At 39.5% G+C, this 23,710-nt stretch overlaps 1 protein-coding gene across 3 annotated transcripts in view; it reads left to right on the forward strand.

Moving 5' to 3' along the window:
- Positions 1-23,710, forward strand: part of nos1apa (nitric oxide synthase 1 (neuronal) adaptor protein a) — a 209,744-nt gene that overhangs the window by 68,342 nt on the left and 117,692 nt on the right. For all 3 annotated transcript variants that reach the window (XM_073476516.1, XM_073476517.1, XM_073476518.1), the window contains exons 3-4: positions 5,736-5,828; positions 9,416-9,474. In XM_073476516.1, coding sequence (XP_073332617.1) covers positions 5,736-5,828; positions 9,416-9,474 — 152 coding nt within the window. The remainder of the gene's footprint in view (positions 1-5,735; positions 5,829-9,415; positions 9,475-23,710) is intronic.

The raw sequence follows: 23,710 nt of genomic DNA on the forward strand, positions 1-23,710 counted from the left end.
GCCGCTGTAATCATCTCCGTGGAGGTCAATCATGCAATCCATCAGGCTCACCAACGTTTAAATCTTGCATGTGCAGCACAGTCAACATTACAGCAAATTACAGTACACCGTAAAACCAGCCATAAAACTCGACACATAAACATAAATGCACTTTGAGACTTGAGAATAATGGTCGATGTACTTCAGCTCTCTGTATAACGTGTGAAAAATGTATTCTGAGATCTTGAGTTCATGAGTCTGCTGTCTTTTTTCAGCAAAGATTAGTTGATTAGTTGATTGAAAGAAAATTTAAACTGTCAACTGTTGTTTTAGTCACTTTTCAGGCAAAAATTATTAACATTTGCTGGTTCCTGTGTGGATTTTCTTCAAACATACACTGAATTAGCCAGCTTCCAGGCTGCTGACTCACCACCAATCTTGTTCAATGCATCAAATAAAAGAGGTCTGGTGTTGATATGAACCCAAAGCTTCTTTATTTACAATGATAAATGAAGAAAAGCAGTGAATTCCAACACACTTATTCAGTACACCTCATAAAGCATCTCTAAAGGTTCCTTAAAAATGTTTTGAAACCTGCGTTTTTCCTTTGACTTGTGTTCAATGCAGGAACCTTGATTCTACAGTCTCAGTTTGTTCAAAACCTTGTACCGTGCCTTAATGTTTTTAAAGGCCTTTATTGGCCAAAAGGTTTCTCTGTGCCTCAGAGGGAAGAAGATTTTTTGCCTGAACTTGCCTGAAGACCGATTACTGATTTAATACCAGTGCATTTTAAAATAATTTTATTATGATTGTATGGGTGTTATGTTAGTGATGTGCTTGATATTATGCAACTTGATTGCCGATTGTAGAAAAATGTCACTTGTGCAGTAAAAACTTAAAGTTGGGTACAGATGTTTGGGACGCTGTTGGGAAGTAGCAGGTTCTTGTATCAAATGAAAGATAATGTGGTATCGTATCAGTGCATAGACTCACAGATAGGTCTACACAATATATAGTTTTCAAGGTCGCTGTGTGCAGATGTGCTTTAGTTAGATCGCAGGACAAGAAAAAATATCAAGTAATCCGAATGAACTCAAACCTACCTGCTACAACTTTTCTGCTACTTGATACAGAAGCAAAACACAGTTCTCAGATGTCTGTCAAAGATTACATAATTTAGTCTGATTCAAGGGTTTCTTAAGGGTCCTGCTTTGGTTGTTTGATAAAATGCACTGCCCTAGAAAATCACCTCCATCATTGTGGAATGATTATTTTTTTCCAAATAGAGCTATTGAAGTTATCTGGAGAAAATTCCTGTATTATTTCATATTGCGATATATATCACAGAAAACTATAATATGTCACTTTTTGTGCAGCACTCCCTGCCGGTACCAATTCCATCATTTTAGGCAGTATCTAAGGCATTCCGACACTGGTATAGATATCTAAACAACCCTAATTTCCACACAATCAAAGACAGTGAAAGTGTGCTTCCTGCAGATAGTTCAGTTATAAAATCCCAGCTCAACCAGAGCGTCTCTCCTGCCAGGCTGCTGACAGCTCTGTCAGCCAAAGAGTTGATCACATTGGTTGGCAGTAGAGGTGGTTGTACCACCGTCTTGTTCAAACGTGGTTTAGCTGACTTCACTGGCGGTCATCAGAGCATTGGAGCAGCCAACAGACAGGAATCAAGCTGCCTCACGCTGCCCTCCGTTTCTGTCCTCCTTCTTTGCTTCCATCAGTTTGTTTTGTGAAGTTTTTGAGAATTTTTTTTCCTGCTGATCAACTAATCGTTTAATAAAATCATAGTTTCAACACTTGAAAGCCTGGGAACTGCTGGGACATGGGAAATATTGGATCCCTCGAGGACCTTTGTCAAATATCACACTTTTTGTTCATGAGTCACAAACAAACACACTGACAGCCAGGACAGCTGTGTTGCAGTCAGCATGCTTTGTAACTGAGGGTTGAGGAGCTGATTGAGTTCCTGTCCAACTTTGTTAAATCTCCTCGACTTGATTTTTCACAGTGTGTTGCTGAAGAGGTCTTGAGTTCTGTGTTCTGTCATCCACTATTATACTGTGACTATTCATTCACATACAGTCACCCTGTCAACATGCAGGCAGACGCATTTCAAATGCTGTAGTTTGTATTTTACTCTGCGGTCTGATTTGAGTCAGAGCACAACAAATGATGTGGATGGTGGATGTGGAATGCTGAAAATCTGAATTACTGTAGATTTTGTAAATACTACGGAAGCCCTAAAGGGCCATGCATTCATACATTTTATTTCCTCTGTTTTCCCGTGATAACAAGTTAATTTCATTTGTTTTCTCGAGATCTCGAGTTATTATCTCGAAATAACAACTGCCGTTTTCCCGAGATAACGATATAATTAATTCGAGATCTCGAGATAATGACTGTGATATGATAGGCCTGAGATTATGGAGACGCCTGGGACCTCGTAGCTGGTCAGCTATGTAGTTAACGACGACATCAGGCTCACTTAGATTGTGCCGCCGATATAGCTGAAGCCTTGCTAACCTCTTTTTAGATTATGCACACTAATGTGTATATTATCTGTAGTAGCAAGGCATAATGCTATTTCAGCCTGTGTCAGGCCTTGATTGAAAAGATATGACACGGTGATCGATATGCTCCTGCTCCTCTGACTTTGCTACACTGAATGATGTTTCCTGCAATGATTTAATATACTACACTATCGTTTTGTTTTCTCAAGATCTAGAATTAATTATATTGTTATCTCGGGAAAACAAAGTTTCGTTATCTGGAGATCTCGAGAAAATGATCTTGTTATCTCGGGAAAACGGCAGTTGTTATTTCGAGATAATAACTCGAGATCTCGATAGTTTTAAATGTAAGCACATATTTAGGCACAGTGTCTGCCTCCATTTAACATTTTCTTTAAAAATGTGACTTCAGGTTCTGATATCAGTGAACTTGATTAGTTTGATTGACTTTTTTTTCACTATAGTGTGTTTTATATCTAGAGCTTAAACGACCACTTGATTAAATTATAGACAGAAAAATAATCAACAGCAATTTCAAAAGTCCTGATTGACACTACAGAGAACAGACTAAGGACAGTCTACTGACAGAGGGTGACTGACAGCTACAATTGCAGGAATATTGACAGATTGATTGACACAAAGTGCCTGCAAGCACTTGGGAAAACATGACTGATAAAGTTCACAAAAAGCATCTATATCTAGATTTGATTTAGAGGTGACTAAATGCAAACACAGCAAGTGAGAAACACCAAACAGACACTTTCCTTATAGCAGCAGTCTATGGCATGACATTGCAGATTTTGTGCAACCGGTGCTGCCAGAAACTTGGGATTTTGGCAGCTCAGAGTGAAAGCCCAAGGTCACTTTTGAAAGCTTCAAGAACTTCATTGGACAGAAAACCTGTGGTGGCATCTTCGACTAAATGTTGCTTTTTCAGTGTTTGCTGGAGGTGGTGAAGTAAGTCGACTTGTCAGCTTGTTTAGACGGAGTCCTGTCTCACTGCTGTAGCCGTTTTCTAGCTGTCTTCAGATTCGATTTCCCACTTCCTTGCACTGAGCAGATTTCCCACGAGCATCATTGCCTGGGACTTGAATTTAATTTGAACAAACAGGGTGAATCTTGCGGCATCTCTGGCTCATAACGCATTAAACAGTTGCTTTCCTGCACAAAATTGCTTGTAAGTGCAGCATTAATGAGCGTCCACTTTCAATGTATCACCCAGCAAGATGCAGCAACTAGCCAACTCATGGCGGATAGACAGAAATAGACACACAGACTGTATTTAGAGCTAATGTCTCTCCAGGCTGCCGTGACAGGTGGTTCTATACGACTCAATTACATCCCACTAATTCAGAATACCGACAGCATGCAGAAGATTGTGGGAGTGGGGGTAAGGCGATCACCTGGCTGGCCGTGTATTTGCATACGTCCTTGCACTTGAAAATGAAAGCAGGATTCCTTCAATAAAACAAAAGCCTCTTGATCCACTTTTTATACCTGCTTCCTGTTTGATATGCAAACAGTGTGATTCCAGACTGTATTGACGGTGGTCGCATGCTGCAGTGCTGTTGTTCGACACAGCTCACAGCTCCATTAGAGGCAGAGAGATGATGGAAGTTGTCTCAGTTTGATCAATGGTGTGTAAATGCACTGTGACAGAGGTCTGCAGACTCTTCTATGTTTGTTCAACAAGGTTGTTTTCTGTGACAATTCTGTTCATCATTAGTATGAAACATTACTGTGAATACCTGCTCTCTTATTGTTGTGACTCTAAAGTGAGAAATTGTGAAAGTCAGAATTTCAGTTTTACTGTTTCTTTGTATAATTAACATGTTGGACTCAACCTGCAGTCACACCTGAGTGCTCCAGTAACGGTGTCTCTACTGTTGGCCAAAGGGAAGCTTGGTGGAAGCATTTATTCAAATACATTTTATGGTCCTTCAGTTTTTCAATCTAACTTTAAATGATCCCTCCACAGTACTTTTGGATATTGAACCCCAGGACTTTGTGAATACTTACTAAACTGTGTTGTAGCACAGACTGTTGAAAACTGTTAGATAGGGTTGCCACAGTCACAAAATGTTTCCACAAGCTAATAAACTTGTGACAGCACCGTGCTTTTCACAAGAATATATACACTCACTATCTCTAGAGCTGTATTCATTTACTGCACATTTCCTTCTTCTGAAGCTTCACATTTGAAACATTTAGCATGAAACATGACACAAACTGACATTGTTTTATTATGAAGTAGGCTAGTCACAGGAAATGCAATGTGTTCAGTGTTTAGCACTTACTGCAATCATTCATCAAAAATGCGTCTTCAGAGCAAAACAAGTCATTTTCGGCATTTGTTGACAGCGGATCAGTTTGAAATATGTCACATCTCCAACTTCTGAGTGATGTAACCAACTCCTTTTCCTTCATTAACATTACCAGGTTCCCTATTAGAATTGTGTTTAAATCTGAAATATTGCCAAATAGGTGCTTTTACTTTTTGCTTTGACAACATATCCTCCACCATTATCTCTTCAGTACTCTTTACTCTGTTTACTCTGTACTCTGCTGTATATAGTACACAAAATACAGTATTTTATTTTGGTTGTTTGTAGATAATATTAAATTGAGATGCGTGTAAGACGTTTTTTCTGTTTTATCAAAGGGAAAAACACATTTTATAGAAAAAATGTCTTTCATTGTATGGGTATCAGTAAGGTTTCATACCTAAGGCAAGTGACTACAGGGATGCCAAGATGCATGGAAGTGAAATGTGGAGGAGGATTTTTTCAAATACTTTCATTCGTATCCATTGGTGATCTTGAAGGTCATTCATTCATGGTGTCATGTTTTCAATCTCAGGCTACAATAAGTCTCTATTTCAGTCAAAGCTCACACTGATGGGAACAGAAAGAAAACGTTTCTTGGTTCTTTATGTGTAAAAATTCCTTTTCACTTGGAGAACAGCATGGCTTCAACTAAAAGTTAAGATTGATTTCAAATTCTCTGTTTTACCCGATGGCCCCTTTATAACGGTGTTTAAAACCGCAAGATATTGTGTAAATTAACATTTCATTTCATCCTATTCTGATACTGTCTTCTACAGTGTTTCCTGCAGACATGACTCACACTGATCCAGCTTCAAATATTTGAGAGGCTATATGAGTGTCACTGTCTACCTTAGTCCCACCAAATATTAATACATGTCTGTCTATCTTCTCTCTGCAGTATGAGTTCAAGGTGAAAAACATCAAGAAGAAAAAAGTCAACATCGTGGTGTCTGTGGACGGCGTGAAAGTCAACTTGAGGAAAAAGAAAAAAGTGAGTGGCCTTTTTTAATTGAACTCTATTTCTAGGGCTCTTCCTCTTGGGTACATTTACTTCAGTGTCATTTCAAATCAATAGCAGGGGATTTTGATTCTATAGCTAACAAGAAGATGACCAGTCTGAATATTTTTGTACTAAGTACTAGTTTTAATATAGGCTAACATGTCCTTTAACTAGGCTTTGATTGGCTCTTTTTCTACCTAAAAATAAAATCTAACATGAAAGTATCTTGTCGTAACAAGTAGGGCTGCAACTAACAATTTTCATTATTCATTTATCTGCTGATTCTTTTCTACATTCATTAATTAATAATTTGTTATATAAAATGTCAGAAAGCTGGAAATAATCATCATCCCAGTTTCCTTAAGTCCAAGGTCATGACTTTAAATCTCTTGATTTGTTAGTCCAAAACCCAATGATATTATGTTTGATATAAAATAATACAGAGAAAAGCCGATAATTTCCATATATCTGAGGCTTAACACAGCATGTTGTGCCTTTTTGTATGAAAACTTATTTTAAAGATTGATTCATTATCAAAAAAGTTGATTTAGGTTTTTTTTTGTTTTTTTTTTGATGATATATTTCTAATTATATCTCTAATTGCGAGAGATGAAGGCGCTGATGTCTTGTGAACAGTGTATGGTTTCTACTTTGTTTGGTCTGGTCCCATCTGTGGGCTCATCAGCTGCCCACAGATCTGAAATGATGTCAAGAAGCACACACACAGCAGCAGCAGACGAATTAGTGAGTGGGCTTTCAGTTTCTGCTGTGTGCTGAAGCTATTATACTGGCTGTCTGTTCTCTTCTTAATTGAAGCTTCTATCAATAGATGAGAATGTTTTAAAAAATATGCATAATGATGACAGCCTTGCAACTTGTCTTGTACAATTACTGTTTTTTGCGTGGGCATAAAAAAGAAATATGGTGCTTCAGTGATGCTTTAGTATATTATACTAAATGCGTTTGCATATAAGAATAAAATATGTGATTGGGCTTTTTGGTCCTAAACAAAGACTAGATTTTGGATCATTTGCTTTAAAGAACCAGTCCACATCCATTTCCTATATCCTATATGTGGCAGGAGGTGGTGATCGATCTCTGTCTTAATTAAATGGCAGACAGAGGTGAGAATGGAGACAAAGAGCAATCCAATGTATGGGGGAAGATGTAGAAGAGTTATAAGAAAGCAAAGAGAAGGGATGGAAAGTGAAAAAGACCAGAAGAAGAATAGAAAAGAATAAACTTAAGAAAAGTAAAGTCGCGGAGTGCTGAGACAGGAGACAAGTGATTCTGTGTTTCCAGGTGTGGTGAGGCTGACAGCTGTAATCCACAGAGACAGACTGGAGTTGACTTCACCCGCCGAGAATCACAGAGAGTCTGACAGGTGGAAAACCAGTGGATGGGAACAAAGGGAAGTTAATTCAGTAGTGCCGTCCATTCTCTTTCAGTTTTTCTTCTCAATTCATTTATCCAGACAGAACCGTTCAATGTTCGTCAAGGTTCAAGGCTGCTCTGCTGGACACAGTCCTATAAAATATATTTAATATTTGATGTAACAGTAGTAACTGTCAGCCATCATCTTGTGTTTGAACTGCTGGTCTATTCAGACAGATGACACGCACAACACCAGACTCTTATTGATCTTTTTTCACCAGTCTGATGTTGATAGGGAGACAAGGTTGCTTCAAAATCTGAATGGCTGTTGACAACTGGTGGATTTCTTCAGCTCACTTTTGTACCGTTAAGTCAAATTAATCTTGTTTAAAAAAATGGACTTCTGGAGTTGAGATACAGACAGTAATCCCTCTCCCTGTACAAAGCAGCTGCCCTGGCTGAAAGATAGCCAACGATTTCTGTTAAAAATGTTTGTAGAATGGTATCTGCTGAAAAGTTTGACTTCACCAAACAGTCATGAAAGACTGCTATTACTATGTTCTGTGTGTGTGCAGCTAAACAGATAATTAAATCCAGCAATAATTGCAAATGTGTAGTACTGTAGTTCTGTAGTGTTTCTCCATTGCATGTATGGAGCAAAGGGAGATGTATTGACCTTGATTGCTCTCACAGGCAGATGTATGTTACAGATTTACATTGGTGTCTCATTAGAAGGAGGCTTAATTGAGTTCTCTTAATGGTCCTCGTAGGAACAGCCTATTTATTACAGAAATGCTCTGTTATATAAGTGTGTGAGTGTGTGTGCCTGTCTCCAAATCCATTTTCTTTTGTGTGTGAACAGTCGTGTGTAGATGGAACATCATTTGGAGATATTGTGGAATATTTGTATGAGCAAATACCATTACTCTAAATTCAATCAAATGAATCAAATTAATTTTATTAATATAGCCCAAAATCACAATCACATTGCCTCAATGGGCTTTACAATCTGTACAGTGAACGACATCCTCTGTCATTAGACCCTTGATTCGAGTGAGGAAAAACTTGCCATGTTGATGGAAAAAAACCCTTTTAACATGGGGAAAAAAAGATGGTAAAAACCTCAGACCTCAGGAAGAGCCATGGAGGAGGAATCCCTCTCCCAGGACCGACTGACATGCAATAGATGTCGCATCCAGGAGACGACTGAGCAGGCCTAGGCATCGCCAAGTGGTGCCCGGGTCAGTACCTGATGTGTTTGTGTCAGACCTGCCTGGTAGCTTATATGGGTATGTGCTACTCTTAGGTCTGATATTAAAGCTGTTTTTTTATGTTGGTTGAAGACAAGGTGTAACCTATATATCTTACCAAAAAGAGTTGATGATATGATATTAATTACACATAACATTCTACATCTTTAGAAGAAGGAACTGAAATGGGAATTTACTGTGAGGAAAGTGAAGGAACAAGTGATTCCTCCCACTTTGCCTTACTAGTATCCTCGGGTTTATTAAGATCAGCTCTGACTGTCTATGGATAAATTATTTTGGGTCCAGGCCAGCTTTCCACTGGTCAGTTTCAGGTTGGATAATAAACTTTAAGCCATGGAAACCTCTTCTTTTCTTCTCTGAAAACAAACTAAGACAAAGTAGATTTGATGGAAGTGATGGAAGTTTGAATGAACACCCCTTCTGTGGTTGGATAAATATTGAAGCAATCATTGTCGGCTCACAGTCAAATTAATCGGCTGGAATCAAAAACGCTGGTCGATAGAAGGATGTTCTGCTTCCACCTGTTTTCTTGTCTCATTTGGCTCCCTGGCCAGAAAGCTTAAATGTCAAGTGTGACGGTCAGCAATCCATTTACATCTCTGAGTAGGTCAGAGCCAATGACAGACGAGGGAGATGAGTGATTGAATGATTGAGTCAACAAAGGTCTGTGGAGATGGAAATCAATTAAAAACCATTTCTGTGTCCTCCTGTGCTGACATTTTGATTGTGACATTAAACAGAACATTTGAGTCACCTGGACAGACAAAAGGTAAAAATGTAAATAAATGTCTCTCTAAATTAAAAGAATAAAATCTACACAAATAAACATAATGTGATTCAGTTAGCTCTTAATTATGATACAGGGGTTTTATCTGTATGCATTAAGAGGCTTAAATTTGACTAACAGTTTTGTTTTTGCTGTTATTTCCACAGAAGAAGGAGTGGACGTGGGATGAGAGCAAGATGATGGTGATGCAGGATCCCATTTACAGGTAAGCTAGCTGCAAGCTTTATTTTATGCATAACATTTCATTTCTTCAGCCCAGCTTGAAATGCTAATTTATTTTGTCTGTAATTCTAACTGAATTGACTTCAGTCCTTATGGCTTGTTGGGCCTTTTCCAACAAATTTCAATCCAAACTTAATTAAATACACTGTGGTTACTCAGGAAATGAGAATCTTTTGTCTCTGTCACTGCAGGGCGTTGACATTTGGGAGAAAAAAGGATATCAAAGCATGTTGATGATAACTTGACTTGATAAATGAGTTCATAAGAAGTGTTGATGCATAAATATGGTGTATGGGAGAGTAGATGACAACTGATAACATGGAGTACAGAACTGTGACAGGAAAGTCTGTAGAGTAAGAGATGGGTTTGTGAGTATGGCTGAACAATACATTCAGTTCAATTTATTATTGGATTTTGAGAAAAGGCAAACTAGGAAAAGATGCAATTAAGGCATTCTGAAAAAAACATTTTAATATTTTAATGAATGAGCCAAGCAATAATGAGAAAAACAATATTGTAATCAGAGCAATATTGATTCAAAGTTCTGTTTTCCAACTATTTTAGAGCATTATCAACTCCACTCTTTGTTGTTCACCCATTAAAATCAACAAAAAAGTTCATCACCTCCTCCACTCAACTCAAGTTATTTAGACCTGAGACTTAGTTAATCCATTATCCCTATCAGTGTTACAGTGTGATGTTATATCCACATCGTACAACATGATGATAGGCTTTTAAACAAAACAAAAAAAAAGAGCAGAGCTAGGCTAGCAGTTCCCCCTGAATCTACTAATTATGCTAAGCTACAGTATGTGAACCATGCCCAGAGTCCAGCTCTGTACTTTACACACAGATATTAGATTGTTATCAGTTTTCTCATCTCACTGTTTTGAAAGAAAGCAAATGAGCTTATTTACCAAAAGGTTGAACTTCTTTCACATTGCATTCCTAGAGAGGGGAATTTATCCTGCTGCATTTGGCTCATGAAGACAGCCTGTCTATGCTGGCTGGATAATACTTGCTGTCTTAGCTACCTAACTAGTTGCAACCCAGCTCCTGTCCAAACCAAACTCTATTTCTTCACGTTATCATTACAAATATTTTGATACTTGCCTGACACGTGAGAAAACACATAACATAAAACCCTCCAACTCACAATAATAATGTCAGCATAATGCCAGTGAACAACTTTTGCTAACTTTGCTAGCTAGCTGGCAGCAACTGCACCTTTCTTGCTATCCTGCTGCAGCTACAGGTATCTTATCTGTATGTTTTGAATTAATTTAATGGCGCATCCTGTGTCTTACTCATTTTTTCATTTATTTTTGTAAGTTTATTCCATTGCCTTCTCTTGCATTGTAAAAGTTTGGGACTCTGCCTCATCTCTTATTTCCTATTTCATGGACAATATTGTTTTTTGTGAACCTGTTAACTGTAGGCTGGCTAAAAGGGTTAACAAGAAGGCAAAGTCAGACTGACAAATGAAAAGTACAGTGTAAATATCAGGATTCAAAAGGCTGTGAAAACTCGGTTTAGCTGTAAGATCAGAATAAAGATTGCTGTATGTGACAACGTTTGTTTGGATAGGTTAGGAGAAACAGAAGAAATATAATCAATGGAAAGTCCTCGTGGGAGTAGAATTACAAGGAATTGTGTGTGTGTGTGAGTGTATATTAGTGAGATGTGGCATGTCTACACTCTTACTGTTTGGACTGTAGCCATAAGGTGCAGTTCATTCAGTCCATTTCCTGCAGGGGTCTAATCCTGTGATTTGAACTCGTACCGCAGTGTATTGTCGTTAGTACAGACAGTACAGAGTGCTGAGAGGCAGCCTGTATGAATTGGTGGCTCGGACGGATTTGTGGAGGAATGAGAGGAATACTTTAAGATGTCTACACTAGTCTCTTTTTCTCATGGACATACACATTCGTATATGCAGTCACATAGTTTGGTCAAAACCAGTAAAGGACACACAGCTAAACTAGTAAAGAAGACTCATATTCTATACACACAGTTCATATTCTGTGTTGAAGTCCTCATATGTGATTCTCTCTTTCTCCCTAACACACACACGCGCACACACACACACACACACATACTCACTCCCACTCCCAGGTGGCCTCAGCTCAGAAGTGTATCCAGGAACCCAGTTGGGGCTCTGGGCTTTGGAAATGATTCTGTCAGAAAGATGGATTTTGCCTGGCTGTTTGTGTAAGCATCTCTGAGCTGAGACATTTTCAAAGATTTTGTTTGGTTGGAGATGCCTCAGCTTGTCCTGCTCATCTGAGCCATGTGCACAATTTTTTGATATTACAGTCACAAAGTTTCCCCGCAGGAGCTGGCTGGGTTGCAGTAAAAGCAGAGTACAATGGATAAGCCTCATCGATCAGCCACTGTTATCCTCTGACCTGAGTGTGACAGATCCTGAAGACATCTTGTCTTTTCAAAATAATGGCCCAAACAGTAACCTCACTTATTAAAGATACGGTCTTTGCTGTGTGAAATGGCATCGCAGCTCTTTTTACCTGAACTTTAAAGTTTATCTGAAGTGACGGCTGGGAATCGAAAGTATAATTCTGACTTTCCTCACAATAATTGCCTTTGAATTACCCAATTCATTATTGATAGTCTCGGCCTTTTGAATACAACTCACTACTTAAAAAGTGTCAGTAGAATTTTCCAGCAGTTTTTTGTTGCCACAATTTTGCATCCCTGCTGCCATATTTTAAACACAATAATAATGCATTGAAACATATGTAATCAGTGAGGAAACTGTACCAATAGACACAGTAAAAGTGCATATTATTTAAAAGATAGGTTCAGATTTTTTTGAGTTTATCTTAATCATTAACCTTATAAAAATATGGATTGAGCTTCCAGGTCTGAAAACTGTAGCCAACATGAAAGTACCTGCCTGCATTCTTCCTAATGGCCAGCAGGGGGCTATGCAACTGGTTTAAAAAAAGAAGTCCTTTTGTGCGTAAGCTTATGAGAAAAGGACCCTACTTTTCACTTGATTTAATACCTCAGTAAACAGCTTCCTAATGAGTTTATGGCTCCAGTCAATAGTTTCAAGTCTTATCGATACAGCATGATGTTCATTTTGGAAATGATGCTCCCATTTAGAGTAAAAAAGACGAGCAGGGCATGCTTTAGGGTGTGGCTACATTGTGATTGAGTCGCTACCATGTTGTTTTCTCGGGTTCTCAGTCAGCTCCAATCTGGAAATCCTACCCATTTCTAACCTTTAGTCTAATTATGGGCTTGAACATGGTACAAATGACTCAGTGATGTCATGGTCTTCATACAATGCTTACATGCTATATGTACATTGAAAGCGTGAATGACCGCAGAAACAGACAGCGTGTCCTTGATGAGACTGAACAGATTCACATGACGTGTAGTTTTGTTGGTGGTGTTTTGTCAAGCGAACAAACCCATTGTAGATGTGACTGCCAGGGCACACCTGTCAGCTGCAGCTCAGCCTGGAAACACAGTGTGTAGAAACACAATAAGGGATTTTATAAAAAAGCTAAGAAAAAAAAAGCCATAACACTCTCAACATACAAATGGCATGTGGCTGTTATATTATTGTAAGGGACTTCTGAACCCTCTTGAAAAGTTTATATTTTCCCCTTATACATTTTGGAACTGATTCTAATGCAGAACAGGTTTTTAATCCCCAGCTCTACCAGATGCAGGTGTTAATTCAGTGGAACTGCTGCTGTGAACAGCTGTGGAAAGCCGTGAGTCTCACCAGATGAAAGTAGCAGTATCTTGACCTTGTTCTACTATCAGTCAGTGTTTGGCCACATTCTTAAAACAATGCATGTTGTGTTTTCAGCTCTGTACTTACCTTGGCTCTCTTGATAACTGGTTTTGGGGACCGTTAATTTGTTATCAGTATGCAAGGAGTGCAGTTTTTATCTCTCAGTTTGGGCATCACATATCTGAATTATATTTGAGCAGTGACCCCATGCAGTGTGCTGTCTAGTTATGAATGACAAGAGAGATTAGTCTGTAAACGTGGAGAAAGACTAAGCATGTGTACCAGCCTCATGGCAAAATTAGAAGGCTGCTGAAAGTCCCCAAGTGAGGAAAAATGATTCCCTTTTGGTGATACGTTTGAATAAATGTTCTTCATAAGACAAAGTGATACATGTTCACATCTTGGTTTTCAAAAGCAGGGAGCAAAATGTACATCAAAGACCTTTGACTGTTCTAAACGCTCCAGTGTGGGTTTTTCAGTTTCAGCAGTTGGATGTGGCGTGTCTAAATCATTAGGGAGGATTTGGACGAGCGCTTTACATTTATTCTGTGCATTCCTTTTCATCTTCAGCTGCTTTGTAGCTGGAGCTGCTGGCTCACTGCCACTGAGGCTGTCCACCACCTCATACTGTATGCAGCATCAGCTCTGGCAGGGGTGACATGCAGCCATCGCACTCAATCGCATTTACACACTTTCTTTTAAACGTGTCTAAGGACACCTTCCAGTTTCCCAAACCCGAACTGTAAATCTGATGTAGCCCATGCAACAAAATATCTTCACTGTGAGGATTTAAAACTGTGTTTCTTAGGAGAGAACTGCAAAGTAAACATGTGAAAACATCAGATAAGAAACAAAAAGTGCTTCTCAGTAACTACACACTCACACATATTTATTCAGACAGTCAAGTGTGCACACACACCTCAGTGATTTATATTGTCCTATAAAACAATCCACATGGACATAGAGACGCAAACTGCAAGACAGTTGACATCTCTTCAGCATCACGCACAGTCCCGTGCTGCAGTAGAAACATTTATACTGTCACCACCACCTCCTCGAATAATGTCAATTCGCTGTCAGTGAAGGCATGGCTGAGGCTGCTTTAGCTAGATGTAGCTGTCTGACGCCACCTCCCATCTGAATACCACTTCTACCACCACTACCACCGATAACAATGATCCTACAAATCGGCAGAGAACTTTGCAAAAGTGACGTTACAAAGTGCTTCATATTAGACTGTAAATTAAAAAGCCAAAAGACATAAACTTGAACTCTTAAATTGGGAGGACGTTTACACTGCTAATGACAAGCTTACAACGCATAGGGTGATAAATGCACTGTCTGTATATTATGATAAATTTTCAGTCTATGTGATGCGCGGGTCATGTTTTTTTATTACCCGCACCCATCCGATCTGTTGATGATGCACCATATGAGCACTAGACTGATAAATGAGACCAGGACCAGACTGAGAGCAGCCGCTGTCCAAGATGCAGATTCTGCTCCTGGCAGCAGAGAAGACCAAAACAGGGCACTCTCTTTTCTCTTTTCCTCTCAGAAGAGGGAGGATGTAGGCTAAATAAAGTAAATGAAACATTTAAACAAACAAATTGTTCCAAACTTTAGTATTTATTGTTGAATAAAGCAGCAAAAAAGGTGTGAACATTTGAACAAGTTTAAACTTCGAACATGAACTCTGCCTTTTTTTCCTCTCTCAAACATGAACAACGCATTCGTCACATGTAACATGAACTGTTACAAAATAGGGTCCCAGGATTTAACCTGTTTTGACGCGCTCTGAGTACATGGCCAGCAGAACTGAAGGGGCACTCACTGGATGCGCTTGTTGCTCAAATGCTCAGCAGCGCTCGGGCCAGCATGGAGAGGAAAGGGGATGGGTAACAGTGATTCCTCCAAAAAAGGCAAGGGTATCAGCAGTGTAAATAAAAGTATGGATACCTCTTACTTAGGAGAAAAAAACTCACAGTGAGCCTGTGTGTGTGTGTGTGTGTGTGTGTGTGTGTGTGTGTGTGTGTGTGTGTGTGTGTGTGTGTGTGTGTGTATGACTGAGAGACAGAAAGAGTGACAGAAATAGGGAAAAGAAAGTGGACTATTGCACACATTATGTTTTTGTATTTTTTGCTGTACGTTATTAACAACTTAGGCCAACTCTGAACACTGCTTTGTTAGTCATTGACCTGCCCACCGACACCTGTGATATTTTCTGGTGAAGCTGACCCAAACCCACCTGAGCCACAGGTGCGTTCCCAGGTCCTGCGGGTTACGGGTCTTCACCTCCATTTTCTTGGTAACCAGGTTGATTGGCAATACATCCTGCCCCATTTTACGTCAGATTTGTTGCCTGAAAAGAAGCAACAGTGATGGCACCAGCATCCATCTGAAAAGCTAAAATAATGTCACAAGACAGAGTGGCTGCACAAACATGTTGAAGGACTGCCTCATAGGCTCTCTCCTCATTGAGAACACCTAAAAAGAGATGCTGGTGCTGAAGAATAAAGTTGCTTTATGGATACAGGGCCAAAGTGTATTTCATTAACCTTGTACATTTCATTAACACACACAACACAATTTTATTTCACCTTCTGCATGACTAAAACAGACAACACTCATCCCATACAGTTCAATCGACTGGTCCCAACTCTATGCTGACAGCGGACCTAATCCAGTGTCCACTTTGTGGGTTTTTTGGAGGCAGTAAAGTGCTGGTGGTGCTCTTGGGAGCGCTGGGAAGAAGCGCTTGTGCCCCGAGAACAGAAACGCTGCACATGCGTCTTGTCTCTAGGACAAAAATAGCCTGACAACTGCCGTTTTATGATCGACGCTGCCCGTTTGTAATATTATCTGTTTGTTTTTTATTTGACTTTGGGACATAAGAGCAAGAGGATGTGGGTGCATGATGAAACAATTCGGTGAATATTATTGCCTGGGCCAGGAAAAAGAAAAAGAAAAAGTGCAACGGTGACATCACCAGCACCTCCACCAGCAGAGATTTTCAACTCAAAGCGCTTGGATTGGCCTCACAAAAAACAGTTGCCGCAAATGCTTGCTCCTCATTGAAAACAATAAAAAAAGACGCTGGCTCTCAGAAAACAACCCTGTGTGGACACAGGCCCTCAAGCGTTATTTAAACAAGAAATCCACATCCTCAAAAATGTTAAAGAAAAGAAAATGGGGGTGTTATGTTATGCAATTCTGCTTTGCACAAATATCTTTATTCAGATCATGGCATAGTGTCTGTCGAGACTAGAGTTGGCGACAATATGTACTGTAAGATACTTACTCCAATAATATTGAAACAAGCTCACCACAGTTAATAACACACCTTTTGACAGAAGCCATGTGGGGAATCAGAGCGTAAGGCTGCTCAAACTGCAAGACAGCCCACCAGAATTCCTGACAGTCCATTCAACAGTCGAGTCATTTATTGTTCGGCCAGTTAATCAGGTGCCACAGCTTCGCTTAAACTGAACTTCAAATGAAAATCTGTCTTGTGAAAATTTGGCCTGAGGACAACCAATTAAGAGTTTAAATAGTTAGACACAAGGTCTGCTCAGTTTAAATCAGACCAAAATACAGTGAAATAAAAGAGATAAAATGATGAATCAAGAAAAATCAAGCATGAATTTCCTTCCTGAAAAATGTGTTTTAAGAAGAAATGTCAGAGATGATACTGATGAAGAGAACTATGACAGCTGTCAAATGGCCATGAAGTCACGTTGCACACAACTATGTTCCTCTTGATTGACACACACTCGGTGAAAAGAGCTGATGATAAGTACAAGTGAAGATCTCTTGTTGGACTAGTAGGCTTCACCATTGTGTACTGGATGCCATCTAAAATGAGTGCTGTTGTAATTATGTTGGTCCATTGTCTGCTTTGTGCCTACTCTGTGCTCCATTGTGATGAGTGTTTGGTTCATTTATATTACGTCACATCTAAAGAGTGGAGCTGTTGTATGTTTTGGTGTTGCCATGGCTTCTGTTTTAACTCTGTATTTCACACAGTGTGGTGATAATTTCAGACAGAATCCAGGATTTTTGGGCACTCCAACCTGAGCTACTGCAAATTTATACTAAAATTCTCCTCTAAATCCTCCTTTTCTGAAGCTGTAAAATGATGCAGTGTGTACTTGTGACCCCAAGTTACAGGTTGTGGCATTAGTGTTAACATGAGTGGGGAGCACTTTAACCAAAGACTGAAATGGCTATCCCAGATTGTTATCTTGAGAGATTTTTTTGAGGATTTTTGAGGATTTAAGAGGTGAACATCCACAAGATACACATACTAATATTTTCTTTCTTAAATGTTTGATCTTGTGACTCCTGAGATCTATTTTGGGACCAAATAGTCCTGCAGTCTGTGTAGGACTCTTCCATCAAAAAGAATAACATAACATATCATCACTCTTTTTCAGACTTAAATGCACAATATGTTACTTCTGCCACTAGGGGTCTCAATCAAAATAATGACGTAGTTTGATGAGGTTGTGAAGAAGCGCGGGATCATGGGAGTTTGTTATCGTCATTGTGTCACATGCCAGATGGTTTTTTAAACAGAACCATCTGGAAAGGCACCGCTAGACACTGTTGGGAAAAGGCCAGGGCCTTTAAAGAACACTTGGCATGTGATTGGACGAATCATTTGCCTATCACCGTCTATCACAGGCTAATTTCAGCCAATCAGATCAACAGTAGGAGAGCGTTACCAACAGCAGAGCCAGTTGGTGAAAATAGCCCTTCAAGAAGTCAGTCGAGAGAGAAGAGCAAAAACATCTTTTCCATCAAGAAAAGTCCTTCACTGCTGTTCTTAGCTCTTCTTTCAACGAAATATACTCTCCAGTTCTGATATAGCTGATGCTGTAGCAGCAGCTATGCTAACCTCTTACCAAGCCGCCATTGTTGTCCTCAAATAAACAGTTGCTTCTCTCACTGGTCGTCACTCCTTAGTAGTTCTGCAAAGGATGCTAATTGGCTAATTGGCCTGTGTGTTCGGCCATAAGCGCATAGCTTGAGGCCTGGATGTTATATCTTTTAAGATGCTTTCAGACAGGGAGCAGTTGCCGCCACCGCCTTCACCGGCATAGACACAGTGTTGACACAGCGGCAAGCAAGGAGAGAGGCAAGACAGCTGCTGGTCTCATGAGCTCGTGCAGCTCTTCCCTGCTGTCCTCACAGTTTATGATGGTTCAACTTATCATCTTGGCTCGTTGTGTGACCATGGCAACCACAGAAACTATAGAGAAGGAGGCAATGTAGGAAAATAGTTTACTGGTATCTGAGTTCCGTGAATGATGCATGTCCTCACAGGCAGAGAAGATGCAGATCAGTGAAGAAACTCTGGAACATCAGCGTCAAAGTCAGAGTATCTGGTCTGACACAATCAACAGTGTTTATAATACAACTGAGCAAACTCTGCTATATTAATTGTGTTATGCTCCTGACTATATCCCCTCCTTTAAGCTACAATCTGCTGTATTTAGCTGTGTGGATAGCAGCTGCGTGTAGTGCACAGGTTGGTACGATCAGAGGTATCTGGGAGCCAGGGCAGTAGCAGCGTTGTGCCTTGTTGTCACTTCAAAATACCGAACACAGACATTGTCAGGTGGCGTCTGCAGCAGCAAGTGTTCACTATCTGAAAGCACCTTGGCAAAGAAAGATGCAACATGCTTCATGTTTATGCTCTAACAACTCTGCCGTTGTTAGTGATACTCACAGGCGCTCTTTAGCTTGTGTAGGATCATCAAGTGTCCTTTAGAGAAGCGCTTTGTTTGAATGTGCATGCAACCTGAGAGTAGACATGACCCCGCCAGTGGTGCACAATACAGCAATCTGCTACAGCTCAATGCTTAATCAAACACTGTTGTCCTCAAAAATAACAGTCATTTAGATTTGTAATAATAATTTCCAAAGAAAATTTGTTTGATCATCATGTATACAACTATTTCAAGCTGTGCATTGTTCTTCACAAGTTTGTACCAACGCAGTAGTAGCTCTCAAATTAAATAGATTATTTGAATATGACTCTGGTCTGAACATTTGCTTCTTGAATAAAGTAAAGCCTTGTTGTTTTTGCATTTACTCTGAGAGACTTTCGTTTATAACTTCTGCTGAAAAAAATAGATAACAGAGGACCTTTTGGAGAGAGATGAATAAAGAGAAAAATAGGGAAGTTGCAGTAAGAAGCCTTCAGAATTGTACTGCTTAGATTCATCGGAGGTGTGTACATGTGACTCACACCTGTGTCAGGAATTCTGTGGCCGCCTCAGTGGTCCAACTCAAAGCTTCCCCTCCTTTTTTAAATTGAGATGACCACAAAAGAAACATGTTACTCTCTGAGTCATTGGTAATGTCCTGGAAAAGGATATTTTGAATAGAGTTGGAGCCTGACTCACACTTGAGTGGCACACTGCCCCAGATGACGGTGTCCATAATCAAGATCTCTTTTGTAAATGTTCCATCAGAATGAGTAACAATTAAAAACCAAATCTACTATAGAAAGTTTATGCTGCAGTAATTTGCACTAGAGATGAGATTCAATGTCCCTTGGCTGCACACACACACACACACACACACACACCGTACCATCTGTTTCATATTATTCATCCATACATCTACAGAAACACTAGATGGTCACGAGTCATCAGACGTTGAGATGTTTAAAATGAATGTTTCCATCAAGCCGAAATATCTTTTCGTTTTTCTTTCATTACACTTAATGAATATTGCACAGTAAGTAGTCATTTGTGCAGTCAGGTGAAAACACACCTGCTTCATTTTTTTAAAATGTCTGTGTCAAATGATCTTTGCAGAGATGTGAATCATTTTGTCATTTGGATATAAACTGAACGAGTCTGTGAACCAGGGCCTGTGAGTCAGTATCAGTGACTGGAGAGACCAACCTCAGACTTTCCCTCTAAATGGAATACATGTTTGATTAATTGAGCCACAGCACCATCCAATTACACTCCTGCAATGGACATTTGTTAAGTTCTAATGTCCTTGCTGAACAGGACTTTGATCTATTGTCAAGGAAAAAAGGTATGTTGGACAATCCCGTAGTTTGGCGGCAGGGGAAATAACCATGACAGAGCTTACCTCTCTGTGAACACAAACAAGCCTGTCCTAAAAACCCTAATCCAACAAGTGTTTTTTCTCTGACACATTTTTGGACAGTGATTTTTTTTCCCTTAACCTTCCAAACTAATCAAGCTTTAGTTGGTTCAAGCAGAAGTTGTTGAAAACACTAATTGAAGGTGCACTCATGATGAACTTTTTGCAATTTTTTGCAGTTGTGTTAATGAGAATTTTATTTTGATAAAAATAGGTGGCTTTAAGTATCTTTAAAATTGCATTTGCTGTTGCAGATCAGTAGAAACACAATTTTAAGAGACAGAGTTGACCAAAAGTACCTTTGCTGGATCATTTGACCCACCATCAAACATCTTCAAAACTTATTTGCATTTTAGAGGAATACGGGAGGTTAATATTGCAGCTCAAATGGAGTGTAAATTTAAGTTTTTACAGTTATATTACAAACAAAATGATAGCTATGACTAATGATATCACTTTATGTAAAAGGTCCCTATGCATTAGCAACACCTTTTGAGCAATTCTTTTGACAAGCAGGTATTTTGTATTTTTGTATCTCATGCTCTTCCTGCCTTCACATAAGGATGCCACCGGTCCTGTGATACATATCAGTTGCCGAGGGTCATTCTGTTCTAGTGTCCAGTTTTTAGTGTCTTCTGCTGCATCTCTAAGTCCAAATTCTCATCAATACCACGCCGTTAAAAACAAAATAAAAATGTTTCTAGTAAAGCTAGTTAAGTGATAAAATAGCAAGGCACTGCAAACTTCACCAAGGAGGTTTTGTTTTCACCTGTGTCTGTTGGTTGGTTGGTTAGTTGATTTTTCAGCAGGTTTAACAAAAAGTATTAAACAGATTTCCACGAACCTGGGATGGAGGATAGGTCTCAGCCCAGAGTAGATCCCATTAACATTTGGTAATGGACAATTTTGTTAATTTCTCTGGGAGTAATGCATGAATCTGGAAAAATCAGGTGTATTAAGGTGGCTGGTTTCTATAAGGGAGTACGATTTGATGCGGATTCAAATAAAAATCATGATCTAACAGATTTTAATGTTTTATTTCCATATTGGCTTAGTTGTAGTTTGTAGCAGTAGTCAGCAGTTGTTGTGTAATCCTGCTGACAAACCAACAAATTAAGGGACACAGGTGAAACCATAACCTCCTTGATGGAGGTAAGTAGCTATTAGTAACATTGTCCATCTTTCTAAGTTAAAATAAATGAGCAGTCCAGAGTTATGAGAGTGCAGCTTTCCCATCTGCTATCCAAATGCATGCCAGCCAGTTAATACAATGCTCACTTATCCATAGCAGTCAACAAAGTATGTAAACAAAAAAGTTGGCTGCTGCAGGAAGTGTTCTTGTAAACACTGGCCATGTACATTACAACAGCAGAGGACAGTCATTTACACGTGTAGCTATCTCTGCTGTTAACACAGACGGTGTTTGTGTGTGTGTGTGTGTGTGTGTGTGTGTGTGTGTGTGTGTGCGTGTGTGCATGTGCGTGTGTGTGTGCGTGTGTGCGTGTGTGTGTGTGTGTGTGTGTGTTAAATTCCACCTGCCAGAGAGCAGCAGCCTCAGGGCAAAACCAGCAGACCAACTCAGTCAGGAGTGTATCAGAATCCCCAGGATCAAGCACACACACACACACACAACCACACACAGCAGACTGGCAGCATGAACACCTTTTTTTAGCCGAGCTCACAAAGTTTGAGGCAAACACAAACATCCACATACACGAGGCAGTCATCCAATTAAAAAAAACAACAACAACAAAAAAACACGATAAATTTGTATTTGTCTCTCACGCACACACACACTATTATGACTTGGGGCCAACCACCAATCCAGAACTGGAGCTGCAGGGCCAGGAGCTGCAGACCTCGAAGGGGTAGAAAGCACCACAGTCATGTCCAGAGTACTAAATGACTTAATACTACATAATTTATAAACTTCACAAGCTGTTTATTTGGGTGTGTGTCTCAGAATCGTTCTTCTCTACAAATAAGAGCAGAAAAAGCTGGAAGTAGCAAAACAGTTGTTATTTTTTTGAGAATTTATGTGCTTATTTTTCTGCCTGGTCTCCAGCTGTTAGGTCGTTGACTTGAAATAATTTTGGCGTAGATTAGATCCATACATACATTTCAGCCACACTGAATGATGTGCTACACAAAAGTAGTATCTTCGATTTTTACTTTGCAGTTTGGCTTTTATACCATGAAAAAGACCACATGTGGAAGCCAAATGTGGACTTCTGTTTGATCTCTGCTGTGTTCAAACAGTCCATACCCAGCCTCACACATGTTTGCCAAATGGTTTAACTTAAAAATGCATATATTGGTGTTCCTTACGGTTATAGATGGCTGGATCAACATTTTAAGATGTAGACCAGACAAAGACCTAAGCTATCATTGGAGTTATAGCTGAAGTAATTTTTTATAGTATCCCCTTAATCTGTGAGTGTAGGCAGACAAAAATGCCGCATTAAGTTTCTGCTAAGGTGAAACACGAGTTGGCTTTACCATAGTCACAGGAAATGCAACATGTGTGTCCGCGAGTTACAACTTACTAACAAACATATTGCATTTCCTCACTACAAAACAATACAGTGGTCATTTTTGGCAGGTTTTTTTTTTTTTTTTATCAGTATCGTATTAGTTTGAATTATTGGAACAAGAAGCCACAGTGAGCTGTAAGATGAAGAGCTGCAGGCAACAGGATGCACACCTCCAACTTCTTAGCCAGATAACCAACCCCTTTCTCTGTCTGTTTGGAGACTCATGCCATGTGCAGCATAACATTTGATCACGGTTAATCATCACAGTCACTTATAGCCTGACTTCTTCATTAGAATGAAAGTAGTTTGTTTTGCTGCCCCCAGAATTCTCTATCTTATTATTGTATTGAACCGTATTTGCTGTTACCCCCAGTTACTGAAATCTTTGAGATTGCCACTTTAAAGTAATACAGACAACTTTCCCCAAGCATTTCCAAGTGGTATTATTGTTGGTGACAACCAGGTCATTTCCATTTTCTTCAGAGTATGGACTAAGGGTAACACAGGAGAACACATGAGTTTACTCATTCATTTAATCTTTAATTGAGACATGAAAGCAGATTGAAATGGTTCCAGGGAGCCAGCATGACTGCATCACCAGTCAGCCTTCATTTTCCTTGAAGATTTGGTGCCTGACAGCAGACAAAATAATATAGTCAAAACGAGCTTAATAGGAACCGCCGATGGTGTTATTACTCTATAGCCATGACACTGTGGAATCAACATTTACTTCATACTGATGCGTCAAAACAAAAACCGTGTCTATTGCAAGTTTAATGTAAAAA

Source organism: Pagrus major, chromosome 11 (genome assembly GCF_040436345.1).
Source record: "Pagrus major chromosome 11, Pma_NU_1.0".
Taxonomy (NCBI): domain Eukaryota; kingdom Metazoa; phylum Chordata; class Actinopteri; order Spariformes; family Sparidae; genus Pagrus; species Pagrus major.